Source organism: Meriones unguiculatus, chromosome 8 (genome assembly GCF_030254825.1).
Source record: "Meriones unguiculatus strain TT.TT164.6M chromosome 8, Bangor_MerUng_6.1, whole genome shotgun sequence".
Classification (NCBI taxonomy): domain Eukaryota; kingdom Metazoa; phylum Chordata; class Mammalia; order Rodentia; family Muridae; genus Meriones; species Meriones unguiculatus.
Genome location: NC_083356.1, coordinates 45681703 through 45696587, shown reverse-complemented (window position 1 = coordinate 45696587; position 14885 = coordinate 45681703). Strand labels below are relative to the sequence as shown.

General features: G+C 42.0%; 1 protein-coding gene across 4 annotated transcripts in view; it reads right to left on the bottom strand.

Moving 5' to 3' along the window:
• The window catches only part of Enpp2 (ectonucleotide pyrophosphatase/phosphodiesterase 2), a 118080-nt gene that overhangs the window by 87481 nt on the left and 15714 nt on the right, over nt 1-14885 (bottom strand). For 2 of the 4 annotated variants that reach the window (XM_021661994.2, XM_021661996.2), the window contains exon 1: nt 227-447. The exons of the other annotated variants lie outside the window; for them this stretch is intronic. In XM_021661994.2, the coding sequence (XP_021517669.1) occupies nt 227-259 (33 nt within the window). In that variant the 5' untranslated portion in view covers nt 260-447. Of the gene's footprint in view, nt 1-226; nt 448-14885 lie in introns of those variants that run through there. 4 annotated transcript variants of the gene reach the window in all.

Below are 14885 nucleotides of genomic sequence, written 5' to 3'. Positions count from 1 at the left end.
CTGTATTAGATGGCCTCAAAGTGCGTGAAAGCAGTTCAGATGACTCCAGCAACCCCAGTCCTGCCAACTCCGAAAGGCATTTTCAGATACGTCTGAATTTGAACAAGGGAGAAATATATATATATACATATATACATATATATAATGTATATGTATATATATATAATCCAAATGGAAGTAATCCTGGAGATTCAGCACCTCGCTAGTCACCGCATCCTCCTCCTACCTGGTGTGACCCGAAACAGCCTTGTCTTGCCATGCCGAGGGATTCTTGGAAAGTCTCCGCAGGGTGTTCTCCGCTTGCCCTGAATGCACTGCTTTCGGGGCTCTGGGTTCAGTCTATTAACTCCAAGCAATCCCACCTGGGAAGTTGACAGGCTCATCTGATTCGTGCAGAGCCCGATTTCATCACAGTTGGTTCACAAATTGCAACTCTGAGCCTAAGAGGCTTAAGGCAACATCCTTCTTGGCCCCACCCCCCCCGGCGGCCCCTCCCCTCACACAGACACTTTCATGTGGTATCCTTTGGCAACCGGAGGACTTCTTATGTAGCTGTGGCCAGTAACAGTGCATGTTCGTTTTTCTTCCCTCACAAATACATGGTTTGTCAAAAGAGAAACCAAATGTATTTTATCCGATAAAAATGAAACAGAACTGCCCGGAACTTCCCATCAGCTCGAAGCTTTTGCTATGTAGTTATTTGATGTCCTCAATCTCACAACTTCAGGGTTCTGTTTTTTTGTTTTTTTTTTTTTAACAAGAAAAAAAAAGTTTTACAATTTATAAACCAAATAAATCTCTCTGTCTTTACCATTTATTTATTTTTCTGGCAATTCGAAAAACCCTGTCTCTGTATAACTACATTCTCAGCTACTTCTGATTCCTCAGGAGTCTCTCACAATGGAATCTTCCAAAATTGCAACTCACACAAGAGATAGCATTATTTCCCTCCATGTTGTTATACTTTACACTAGTAACTTTTATCAAAATACTGGGACTGCCAGCTAAGCTGCATAAAGTGCTTCTGAGTATGCGGAAAGACAGCATCATTCAAGTCTCTACCCATTCCTGACAAAAGTCAGCTTGTTGGTGGGGTGGGGGCGGGGGTAGGAAGAGGCCTAAGGGACAGTAGGGGGGAGCTTGATTAGCCTTGAATTTAGCTCCGAATGGCAATGGCTGCAAGAATTCCCTCAAATGCTCATCTCATTGAAGAGGCTGGGTGGTGTGAGGCTGGTGTGTGTGCTGAAGCTTCTATCCCAAGCAGTTTAGCAACTTTGCAACCACACCAAATTTAGAAGTCTCTAAATCGGAAAGTCGTTTACATATTATATGCCTTTAGGATTCAAATGAGGGAAAGCTTGTTTTTGGCTTTTCTCTGCCAGGCCCCTTGACTATCATTCTTGCAGAGTACATATGTGCATACGTAAACAAACAGAAACCTTCCATGCAGCAACTGCTGAAGGAGCCCCATGGCTCTGCTCGCATAAAACCTGATAGCACAAAAGCCAAGCGCCTGTTTGCGTGGGCCGCAGAGTAAGCCTGGCTTTCATTATAAACGCTAGGATTTAGTAAACAGCTCGTTGAAAAGAAGAAGAGGCACTGGCAGACATTCAGTTGCTCTTCTCGGATCCTCTTAGCTTTGCGCTCTCACAGAGGGGGCGGGCTATGAATTTATCTACAAGCCTCTTGCTTTAGACTCTATGCCCAGCTAAACTGATCTGGAGTTGATTATTTAGCTAGGCTTCTAAGAGATGTTAACCCCATGTAAGATTTTTCTACTATGTTCATTCAATCGCTAGATGCAAACCTGCTGTTTTCAGGGAAATCTGTAAACCAAGAGGAAATTATCGGTTCCACACTGTTATTTCTTCCTTGTATGCTGCATGCTACAAAGGGTCTATAAACAAACAGCCTTCTTTTCTCTCTAGCCTCTCCAGGCCTCCTGGTCCCAGCAACTTGAGACTTTCTCTGACATGGAAACCCATCTCTAGGAAAACATAGACTCTCTTTGGGGGGGGGGATATAGCTCAGAAATCAAAGATCATTTTGTATTTTATTGTTTTGTTTTATGGCGTGTAAGCTACTGTGCAAGAGGAAGGGGTCACAACATGTGATAGCATGTTGATACATGTACATGCATGATTATGTACAGAATTGGATTTACCCATTTATCCAAAAAGATCATGATCAGCCATTATTCCTGTTAACCATTCTGCCAAAAAACTGTATCTTCATCAGGTCATTGTGTGTCAGGAACTTGTTAATACCTACATATGCATAGCTACATATACATGCATACACACAAATACACAGGTGCACACACATACACACACAAACATACACATATATGCACAAACACAAAGCACATCTATACGTGCACACATATGTGCACGTAAAAGAACAGACGCACATGTATAAACACACACACACAAATGTACACACCGCCTAGCTATACTTAAAGCAAATTGCAGTGTTTTGTGTGTGTATATGTCCATAAGGTACTTGTACTCTCCGTGTGTACTTGTGCAGAGGCCGGAGGAGGGCTGTGAGTGTCCTGCTCTATTACTCTGTCCCTTTTATGCCCTTGAGATAGTGTGTCTCCATGAAGCCAGATCCAGGCTGTCAGCCAAAAATCTCCAGCAATCCTCATGTCTCTACCCCCAACAGGGCTTGCAGGGCAAGACACAAGGCAAGCAGATTTTTACCACACGGTAATCCTTATAGAGTATGTGTCAAGGGGATAGCCCTACCTTGGCATCACATCAACTGTAAATTACAATTAACTCTCATCACCTCAAACAGAGAAAACTCCAAAACCCAGTAGCGTATACAATAGGTCAAAAATGTCTAAAATGTCTGGACTACAGTGCAAAATCTTTTATAAGAAATAAAGTTCACCTGCTATGGTTTAAGATTTTCGTAGAAAGACATACAAGGCTAACTGGCTCAGTGCGGCAGAAAGAGTATAGGCGGGGGCGGGGGGGATGGAGGGGCCTGTAAACTTAACTTCCAGTGGAGTTTATAAAGCCAGCCGTATTTCAGAGAACACTGCCCTCTGGCAGAGAAAAACCTAACACTATAAACATCTTTTAACCATCTCAGCCTCAAAAATCTCTCTGGTTCTCCAACTTTATGGCCCAGAAGGCTCCCCTGAGGGACAGGTATTAAAGTGTGATATTTATGCCTTATCCCCAGAGGTTCTGCTCCACGAAATCTAAGGGGGTAGAGGAAAAAAAAAAGGAGCGTTTAGAGGACAGACGAGAACAGCACAATTGGTCATTCTGGTGCAAGTCATACAAAGACCACATTTACAAAAACATTATAGAATAAATGACTTACTTAATTCACCAATGACCCACACGTTAAACGGTTTGACCTAATTCATAATGTAATGTTAATCTATTAGTAATAGAGTTCACTGTTCATTAGATTTTAAGTTTTAGTCTCATGATGGCAAGCTGGGGTGCTCCAGCAGAGCGATCATTTTGATGCTGGGAACTTCAGAGCTGTGATTTATTTACTTTGCTGTTTATACAGAGCAGCAGTGTTTTGCTTGATTGCAATAAGGCAGTTGCATTTATGTAAATGTGCAGTCTATCTTTTCATTGACAGGAGTCTATGAACTACTGTTTTCAAGACCTGACCAAGATAAGAAGGTGTGAGTTGACTGTGAGTTTTAAATGCTATATGATCAACACTTGTCATTCTCACTCCCAATTTTGAAACTGTCAGGAACACACTAAAACTTTGTCTAAGTCCTGTTTCTCATTATGCTGAACTGAATTGACTTGAGTTGGTTTAGTATTACTCCAACTGTAACTACAACAAAACATCACGAACATTAGAAAATGGCACTCGTGTGTATTCCCTTAAATCTAGTTGAAAAGTCATTATGTCTTGTCTTTAAATTTTGTTTTGGCTGAGGACTACTAGAAAATTCAGAATTTCCAAAATGAGCAACAGCCTTTGTTTCCTAACCTAATGGGCAGAATGTTTTGACAGCTAAAAGCATAACAAGCTGGCTCATCGCTTCCACAACTCTGGACTGCAGATGAGACTTAAGATGCTAAAGCATAAAAGCAAGGCTTTTGTGGGTAATGTATGTTCCCAGGAGTTAGCCAGTAGAGAAATAGCAAGTTTCAGCTCTAATGCCAAGAGGGCTAGTTCTCTTAATTATCACACAACTGAAAGCTTAAATCAATGTTTTTCGGTGGATCTAATTTATATTGTAACTGTCAATGTGTTACATTTACTACACATACAATCTAACAGGAATTCCACACCAAAATAATCTGTGCCTACCTATTCATTGTTCAGATACTAGCTAGCTACTGTATGTGCTAAGCATTGTTCTGGGTACACACAGAGCTGAATTGGACAACATCCATGCCTTCCACATTCAACTAGAAAGCAGGGGTGAATGAACACATGTAATGGTCAGTGTGTTTTGAGAACACAGAATTCGGCTCTGACCTAATCGGGAGGGCTTTCGGAAGAATTTGTAGTGTCAGTTGAGCTGTGATTTGAAAGGTAGAGGATTCTCAGGGAAGAAAGAATTCTAGACAGAGAGAACACAATGTGCAAAATTTTTGTGTAGGATGAAGGTAAAATTCATGCTGACTAAAAATCAGCCAGCTTCAATAAAGTTGGGAAAACCAGAATAGGCAGAGAGTGAAGAAAGAGTGTACAGGTTAAGAGAGGCCAGTCATGTGGTCTTTCAAAGGTAACCTTAATGGCATTATCTTTATCCATAACACAATGGAGAGCCCTAGAAGGCTTAAGAAAGCAGAGGTTTAATCAGATTTTAAAGCTAATCTCTTTCTAGTGTGGATACAATTTGCAAGGAATCAATAATGGATACAGTTGTTGGGCTTAAAAGGATGGCATTCAGCTTGCACCAGGGAGGTCCTGGTTGTCATGGGCAGGAAGAAAAGGCTAAGAGTGAGGGGAAAGATCTGTAAATAAGCCAGATACAAGAGCTGAAGGGCTGCTGCGTGGTAAGCATGGCTTTAGAGCTAACGAATATTTATCAGTTACCATGACCACATACAATCTCAGAAATGCCTCTTCTTGTATGTTAATTGGAATATATAAACATATCTAAATGGAATAAATATGTTTATACATACATACACACATACATACGGCTGGAGAAATGACTCAGTGGAAAATCATGTGCCGCACAGGTGTGAGGAACCAAGTTGGCGACCCAGGACCCACATAAATAGCTGAACTTTGTGGTGTGTCTGTGATTCCTATCATTCGAGTAGAGAAAGGAGAATTCCCAGAAGGTCATGGGCTGACCTTGTGTACAGAGCAGGGAACAAAGAAGAGACCCTGCCTCAACACCTGAAGTTGCCCTCCAACCTCCACACATGCAGCTTGACAAATGTGTACCCATAGTCAGACCCATGAACACACACACACACACACACACACACACACACACACGAGACAGAGAGAGACAGGAGAGGGGGAAGAGAATGATACATGTTTCTATTTGTTAACCCCTTAGGATTGGTTAAAATAAAAGGCACAACTGGTATTTTCAAAACATTCATCAAGAATTTTCAAAACCATCTAAGGCAGTAGATGTAGTGACCTGAGACCTTGAACATAATAAATTCATAACAAAAGATGTTTTGAAAGAATTAGCCCCAGGAAATAAGTCAGCTTTGTTCCTAACTCTGGTTGATAATAAAACACTTTAAAAGTCAAAAATGCTATTTAACTAGTTAGTTTCAACTGTATGTCCAAGAGTCCAGCAAACAAAGAGAACGCTCCCATTCAGAGACCCTCAGAAGAGCTTGCCTCTCGGAACTGACTTTGTAATGCATTGTGTACCACATACGCATTGAACGAGTGGGAAGATGATTACAGATAATTGTTTTTGTTTCACTAAGTTCTTCCTCTTTCTCTCTTTTTAATTATATGTATTTTAATGTTATCACTTTTGTTGAGACAGATCTCACTATGTAGCTCTGGCTGTCCCAGAACTCACTATGTGGATCAGGCTGGTCTCACAGAGATCTGCCTGCTTCTGCCTGCTGAATACGTGGATTAAAGGTGTTCACCAGCATGCCCAGCTGTAGTGTGTGTGTGTGTGTGTGTGTGTGTGTGTGTGTGTGTGTGTGTGTGTTTGCCACAGCATGTGTGTGAAGGTTACAGGACAACTTGAATAAATCAGTTCTTGTCTTTTAACGTGTGGGTCCCAGTTATTGGATTCAGGTTATTGGGTGTAACCTTTACGAAATAGGCCATCTTTTAGCTCAAGATAATTGGTTTGTTTTTTTTTTTTCAACAGCTTCAACATAAGATTGATAATTTCCTTCTAGTATCTTTAAGTAGGAAGAGGTACTATTATCTTCTCTTCCTAAAGATGGAAAAAAAAAAAAGAGGTGCAAAGAGTATGTGACATCTCTGAAATGGCAGAGTAAATGAGTAAGCCACGGCTAAGCACCAGGTCTTCTAAACCAGCCTCAGCTTCCCTCCCCTAGAGCCTGACAACCTCCTGTTACACCACACGAGGGCCTCAACTCAACACATCCAAAATACAGCCACCTAAAGAACCAGCTTCCCCTGCCAACTCCCTTTTCTTTCATGGAAACTGTGACCACTTGTTCTATTGTAATGCTTTCTTCTCTTTTTCCCGATCACATATTATGCTTAGAAATTCAAATTATGAAATACTGTCATTTCCATTGTTTCTCAGAGCTTGCTGAGTGCTATCAGCAATTGAGTTCTCTTCTGACAAGGAGGCATTTCTTAGCATCCCTCATTCTCTTTGAGTCATACCTGAGGAGTTCCTCTTATAACTTATTTTTTGCATTCTTCCTCCTCCTCACACCATTTCATTGAATCCTCATGGATCCAATGTGTAACTCATCGCTATAAATTACCCAAAAAGCCCTAGACATGATATAAATCTGATGACGTTTCTTTAAAACATAAGCTTTTGCACTGTTTCTCTTCATGGCAGGTCTTCAAGCCTGAACCAGCTGAATCTGAATGGCCTAGAAGCTTATGAGCAATACATGTCCTTGGAGCCTACATCGACCAACTGAACCAGGAAACCCAGGGCAGAGAGTGCATCTGGATACCCTGGTGGAAGTTTGAGAACCACTGACTTAAGGGCTGAAACCCAACAGCTCACAAGGCTCACAGTTAAGAATACGGGCTCTGGAATCAGTGAGAAGTTTTATCCCTGTTTAACTGTGAGGCCTTATGTGACCTTACTTCTCTAGCCATAGACTCAGTTTTCCCATGTGTATCCACCTCAGGATTCTTCAGAGTATTATAGGAAGTAATCCATGCAAATCACCAAACACAAAGCCTGTCACAGAATAATGCTTAATAAATGGTAGTTTTAATAAGAAAAAATGTGTGCTATTTCTTGATTAAGTTGTGTTTTTGCACACCTCCATTTCTTAATACAGGTTGCTACTTTGGCCTAGAATGGCCTCTTCACTTAATCTCCCCGGCAAATCCCAATATGTTTATGAAAATTGAGTCATGTGACATTATCCAGTATGACCTCCCCTGACCTTCTCATCCAGTGGAGAGCAATGGGGTCCCTTTACTCTGTTCTCAGATTTTTGAAACTTCTCACACAGAGATCAGGTACCCACATACTCCCCAGAGCACCACACTCTGCCTGGGATGTAATAGGCAAATAACAAAGCAATGCTGAACGAACCACTGGGCACCAAGAACCTAGAACTGCAGTTCTTGTTCTGCCTCATTTATTCATCTGTCAAACAGGGTTGTTGGACTATCATGGTATATTTCACCTTTTAAAAAATGATTAGACCTTTTTTCCAGATAAAATCTTAAAACAAATAGTGAGGATGAAATTTGGAACTGCCTGACTTGAGGTAGGGGTGGGGAGTCAGGATCTCACCTCACCCTAGCCAACTCCTTCACCCTGTGACACCTCCTCAGATTTTTGAACAAGCAAAGCGTGTGAGTTCCAAAAGCAAACAAAGAAAATCAATACATTATCTCCAGTATTCAAATTCTGGTGTAAGCCAGTCTCTTATTTGAGGTATTCTGATTCCCAAACCCTAGCCCAGTCTCACCCAGCATGGTAGACCTTTTATTGATGAGTGGCAGAAACAACCCAGACAACAGCTTCTAGAAGGAGTCCAAGTTCACGCCTACTTATATGGTTCTGTTAGCCCCTAAGTCTTCTCAGGATGCTTACCCAAACCCTAACCCACAACTTTCTCCAAGCCTCCACAACTGCAGGAAAACACACCTCATAGCTGAAGCACCCATTGTACCACCTTCAAGAACAAAGAGAACATACCCAGGATAGATATCTTCTCTATAAAGTTCCATGATGGTTAGTGTTTTCTGTCTGTTTGCTTGTTTTAGTATTTCTGCCCTTGCCAGTAAAAGTGTAACTTCTCAGAGAAAAAGATAAACAAACAGCATGATAAACAGGCTAAGAGTCTGGATTCTAGACTCCAAAAGAACCCAAAATTTTAAGATGAGGCTCAGCTTCTCTAAATGACACATTTCTATAAAAAGAAACAGTTCTTATCATGCAACGTCAATGTGAAGACCAAATTATATTTAAATTAAGCAAGTAGCCAAACGCTTAAAACATAAGGCATGCACACACACATATACACACACGCACACAAGAGAATAAGGTCTCCATCACCTTCCCTGATATTCCTAATGTCTTACCAAGTGTTGGCCATAAGATAGGTACTTCGAAGTAGTATAAGTTCTAGGAAATGTTTTTACTCATGGAAACATTAAGTCAAATTATAATGTTGTAAACCTCCCCTTCAACTTTCTCTCAGTCCTCAATGGGTATTGTGCAGTCCCTGTTTGGCAAAGCTGGGTTGTTTCTAGACACAGCTTTGAAGACATGATACTAACCTCACTATTCAGCACTAATGGAAAATATTAAGTTGAGTTTCTGCTTAGCAACTTTTTGAGCTTAAATCTAGAAGGAAGTTTATACTTGTTCCTGGAATGGCAAGGCTAGAGTTCCCAGCACAATGGCCTCTCTGGGGAGGAAGTACAGCTACCACTCTCGTGCTTCTCCTTTAAGCAAAATAAGAGCTTGTGAGATTCAGCAAAGGCAAAGCAGAGAGGAACTTCCCTTTCCCAGTGAAGAGGGAAAGCCACACAGCTAACATCACAGTAACTGCTTAGAGACTGGGTGAGTGCTTTCCCCTGAGACTAGGAGTAAAGAAAAGATATGCTCTCTTGCCATCTCTATGCTATTGTCATTTTGCTGCCAGAACAAGTAAGCGAGCACATTCTACGGGAAAATACCACACCACGTGAAAGAAGCTTTTCACAAAGCCACCTGCTGCATTAACTCATTGAAAAGAAACAGCCCCAGTAGGAAACAATCCAGAGTATGGGGGCTCAGGGCTGTGGGACAGTGTAGGAGAAATGGCTGTCAGACAGGAGCATGAGGACACATATAATGAAATGCTCTACAGTCAGGTAATGGTGATATTTGAACATTTCGCATTAGGAAGGATACATTTTCATTTGTATGTTTCGCTGATGGTATCTTTAACACACACACACACACACACACACACACACACACACACCTACTAGCAGCCCAGTTTAGCAGTGAACATCTATGATCCCAGCATTTGGGAGGCTGAGGTCAGAGTCCCAAATACCAAGTCAGCAAAGGTTACATAGACAAATACACACACCACACACGCGCACGTTCAAACACACGTGTAAGCCACTGAGATTATACATGTAGAAAGGAAAGTTCTGAGCATTCGATCCGCAGAGAAACAGGGTTCGCTTTGATCCTAGCTTTGAAGACTGCATGTTCAAAGCCATCTCCAGAGTCATCCCAATACTATGTATACGGAACAGCACACAGGAGGAGCGCGGCATCTCAGCTGTGCTGTGCACCTCTACAGTTAGGTCCTCTCTGTGAGTGAATTTCTTGAGACTCTGTCTGAGCCCTTTCAACTCTTTCATCAGGCTTCATGTTTCATGTTACTGTCAAGGGTAACAGCCTATAAGAGGATCCAGTTCTTGCCTATAAAACTCGAACCTTAATGGCAATGAAACACAAATAACGTGAAGGGCAGCTGTGGAGATTTAAGAGCACTAATACTTTGCGTTTTGAGAACAAACAGTAAAAAATAAAATTCCTAGGAGAAAGTGAAGACTGCTCACTTTCCTCCATTCTGCGACATAAAGCAGAGGGCTTCATACAGCCGTCAGTTCTAAAGCTCCTGTGACTGGAAGATGTAGGCGGCTCATGCAGCAGAAAGAGACTTCATACACTGTGCTAAAGGTGGAATTTTCAAAGTGGACAAATATAAGAACCAGAAGCAATGAGTGGGAAATAACAGACGAGAGCAGACACGGTCCCCTCACAGACATGCAGCAAACCTCATATGTGGCAGCTGGTCTTCAGAAGGGGCTTACACTTTCCCAGACAATTTACACAGATCATCTCGCTTTGTGTTCATGAATATTTTTGGTAGTATCACTGTCAGCAAGTGTGAAAACATCAAATATATCAGGCAACTCCTGAGGTCCAGTCCATCTTTAGTGGGAAAGCCATGCTTCCTCTCAGATTCGCAGTGAGGATTAGAAAGATTAACAACTTCTCACAAAATGGGGCTTTCAACTACATGGAGAAGGATCTGAGTCTCTGCAAAGCAGAGGAACTGATAAGTGTGTGATGAGCATAACAGAAACCACAGAGAAACCTCTGATCTAGGCTAGCCTTGTTGTGACCCCAAAGCAGAACTAGCTGTGAACAAGTGACAAGGACTTTGGCATGTCATTTCAAAATGTCTAAGCCATCATAAAATAATTCTGTTCACTGTTAGACAATTTCTCAGAACCAAAGTTTTGGAGAAAACCAAAGTTTGGGAGAACCAAAGTGTTATACACACATATTGTGCTAATTCAACACAGAGGTAGTAAGCACCCTTCACAAGGGTGCTAATGCTTATGAAAGCTTGCTCAGCACCAGGATTCCTTAGTATCAGGAATAGCAAGGTCAGATAGATAGATAGATAGATAGATAGATAGATAGATAGATAGACAGACAGACAAACAGATAGATAGATAGATAGATAGATAGATAGATAGATAGATAGATAGATAGATAGATAGATAGTTTTGGTTTTTTCTCTCTTTATTAATTACACTTTATTCACTTTGTATCTCCCCCCCTTGGTTCCCCCCCTCCTCCCGTCCCAATCCCTCCCTTCCTCCACCCTCTGCATGCATGCCCCTCCCCAAGTCCACTGATAGGGGAGGACTTCTTTTCCTTCTGATCCTAGTCAATTAGGTCTCATCAGGAGTGGCTGAGTTGTCTTTTTCTGTGGCCTGGTAATGCTGCTTCCCCCTCAGGGGGAGGTAATTAAAGAGCAGGCCAATCAGTTCATGTCAGAGACAGTCCCTGTTCCTATTACAATGGAACCCACTTGGATACTGAACTGCCATGGGCTACATCTGTGCAGGGGTCTTGGGTTATCTCCATGCATAGTCTGAGACTGATATTCCAACCTAGATAGATGTTTTGATTGGGAAAGGAAATGTACTTTGGGGCAATGCAACAAAATACCAATAAGTGGTTGGTTTGTGCATACAAGGAGAAGCTGGGGTCCACAATCAATGGCTTAGTTGGCAGCTTCTGGTCCTCATTAGAATCCAAGGTCCTTATTAAAAAGTATCTTCTTCCAGGGGCCTTACATGAAAGGAAGGTCAAGTTCACCTGCACACTTCTCTAGAGGAGAGGTGGTAGCTTTCTTGCTCCTGGACCACAAGTTTAAAACACATCATTGAAATCAACATGCAGGTAAGTGGCTAGCTGCCGTGGACTGACTAAATTTACACACTTCTTGGCCAGGTGTGGTGGTGTCTGTCTTTAATACTAGCGCTCGGAAGGCAGAGGCGGGCAGATCTTTCCGATTTTGAAGCTAGCCTGATCTGCAGAGAGGGTTCCAAGCCAGCGAGGGCTACATAATGCGGCCCTGACTCAAAGAACAACAATAATAAATGTAAATGTTTCTTGATACAGTGAAATTAAGAAGTTAAAAATGAGCCAGAATAAGACAGAGAAATGCATGGTCGTACTTATGCATCCATGTAAGGAGAGGCCAACATCAACAATGACTGGCAAAACCACCTGGGAGTTCTGGGAAAGGCAAGCTCCATGGGTGCCCATGCTTGACTAGAGCTCTAAGTGACCCTGACTGATCTTCAGCTCCTTTAACAGGTGCGTAGTGGCCAGCTCTGCTAGTAGCATTTATTTCTGCTGAGCGTGGTGCTGCCCAGACACTTCTGGGAATGTTATGTTACGAGACCCCTACGAAACTAGGGACGCTAAGAAAAGCATGATAGGGTGGAATTAAAGGTGTTTCTATGACGTTCTCTACACATGAAGTCACTCGTTCCTGTGTTCATTCACTGTGTGCCTAATATATGTAGTGCCCTGGGGACACAGCCTCTGGATGTGAAGGATGCTCCAGGTATTTCTTCAAAGAGATGGAGTACAAAGGCCTTATTGCAGGAACAGCCTGGTATGTTCGGGGGGGGCAGTGTGGCTAGACAGAGTACAGTGGAGAAACAGTAAGAGCTGGTGTCGCAGTGGGCACTGGTCCATGCAGGACTTTGCATGCTATAAGGTGAGCCTTACATTTCCTGTTGAGTATGACGGGAGACAGAGCTGATAACTGGTGAGATAACTCCTCCTATAGCAAAAAAAAAAAAAAAAAACGGAAACAAACAAGCAAAGACCCTCAGTAAATGTTCAAGAATTCCAGCACAACATCTCAGTGTAGAGGACAATTGACTTAATGGCATCTAAGACCCTTTTCAACTCTAGGTACCTACTGTTTTCCTCTCTCTGTATAACTCTCTCAAGGAGTCCATTTGTCTCTCTGTAATAACCAAAAGAGAGTATTCAAAGCAAACTAAACAAAAAGAATTCTTTCTTCATCTTGGTAAATAAGGGGAAAGTAAGGACTCCTATGCCTTCTTGTTCTTGCTAATCCATCTCCTGGAAGAAATCCTTACAGAGAATAGAATATGTATGGATCAATAGATAACTGGTATGATCTATTTACATATGTCTATGAAAGGACAGGGCTTAATAAAAAGGAGAAAGAAACACCTTTCACAGAATCTTTTTGATAGAGGAGAGATGAAGCATTGTCCTCTGAACTGATCCAGAAAACAAACATAATACAAGCTGACCTCGCATAGCCTTATAGCTTTCTCACTATGCCTTGTAAACAGTAAGCCAGTCTATTTATTAAATCCAGCAACTTCAGATTGCCAGCAGAGTATTATGCAAGAGTGTGCAGAAGTTCTGGACCTTCCTCTGTCCAGCTAAGCTTCTGCTGTTCTTGGGAGAGATGTTATACAACTTACTAATAACCAAAATCCTGAGCTGTCAGCCTTGGTCAGGATCAGAACTTGGATGCTTATTGACCATGTGGCCTGGAGTGAGTTGGGAAACCTCACTAGACCTCCAGTTCCTCATATGAAAATGAAAAGAACCTCAGGACCTTCTTCATACTGTTGTAGAGACGGAATCAAACTGATTGATCTGTGTAGCATCAACTGCTTATAACAATGGCTGCCACCAATGAAGCCCCTAGAGTGTATCAGAGACTGAACAGAACTCATCTCACGAAACACTTTCAATGACCCTGAAAAGTCCATCATGGATTCAATTTATTTTCTAACGCATAGAGAAGTTTAAGTCACTTGCCCAAGTTTACACACTCAGCAAGGGTCAAAGCCAGCATTCATATTCAGGTCTGCTTAAGCAGAGTCCAGCCTTAAGAATCTCTCTCCTATCAGTGGACTCAGAGAGGGGCATGGGAGGAGATGAGGGAGTAAGGAAGGGGGCTACAGCTGGGATGCAAAGTGAATAAAATCTAATTAATGTAAAAAATAAAAATGTAATTTAAAAAAAGAATCTCTTGCTATGTTACATGGTGCTGCAGCATGTCAGTTATATTCTCTTTAACAAAATTCCCCAGCCTTTCATTAGGAGGGAGCATGAGGAGTTGTTTGTGAGGACTCTTGACAACTTGGAAAGAGAATTGACTCTGTCCAGGGTAATTTCTCATTTTGCCCCCATAGCAGTTTGGGGTCATTCTACTGGCACTGTCTTTTCATATCATCTGACTGATGCAGCTGGTTTTGGATGCCTCCTAAGTATGAGGCTTGGGTAAATGTAGGTCACAGACTGGTAGCCAGTGGACTCTGGTGACAAAAGTCGTGCTTCTCTCCTCTTCCCAGTCCCTTCTTCTTTTCTAACCCTCTTTCCTTTTTCTTCCTGAGAATTGATTAACATTCTGACACTTATATTTTTGTGATCCATCTCCTATGATCCTACCACAGGACGTAAGTCCTACCATTGACAATGACCCTGGTTTTTTGACTCAGCTACTACACAGTTTGAGATTCCAGTGCTAAGAATGAGGGTCTCCAACTGTCAGAGCTGAGAGTGCTCACTCAGTGTAGCTTTATCTTAGACATACCTCATACTGTAACCTTAATAATAACACTATGCCCACTATGACCCTAGGCATGAGTGTTCCCAGAACTGTTCTAGGCTCAAAGAACATCAAGTCACAAAAGACCCTGCAAATACCTGCTCATGCTTCCTCAGCCATTCTTGCTGGCTGAGAAAGGACTCTGGATAAATAAGTACAGCAAATGGTCTTAAAAGTGATGACTGAAGAATAAAACAAGGTGTAATAGTGATGAAAGCCTGGATGCCGCCCTAGTGCTGCACCAGTGAGCCTGTCAGAATAATTATAATTTACAGTTTGAGCAGTTTGTCCGTAGTCACCCAGTCGGTGACAGAACAGGACATTGCAGGGTTGCATAATAGTAACATGAAATAC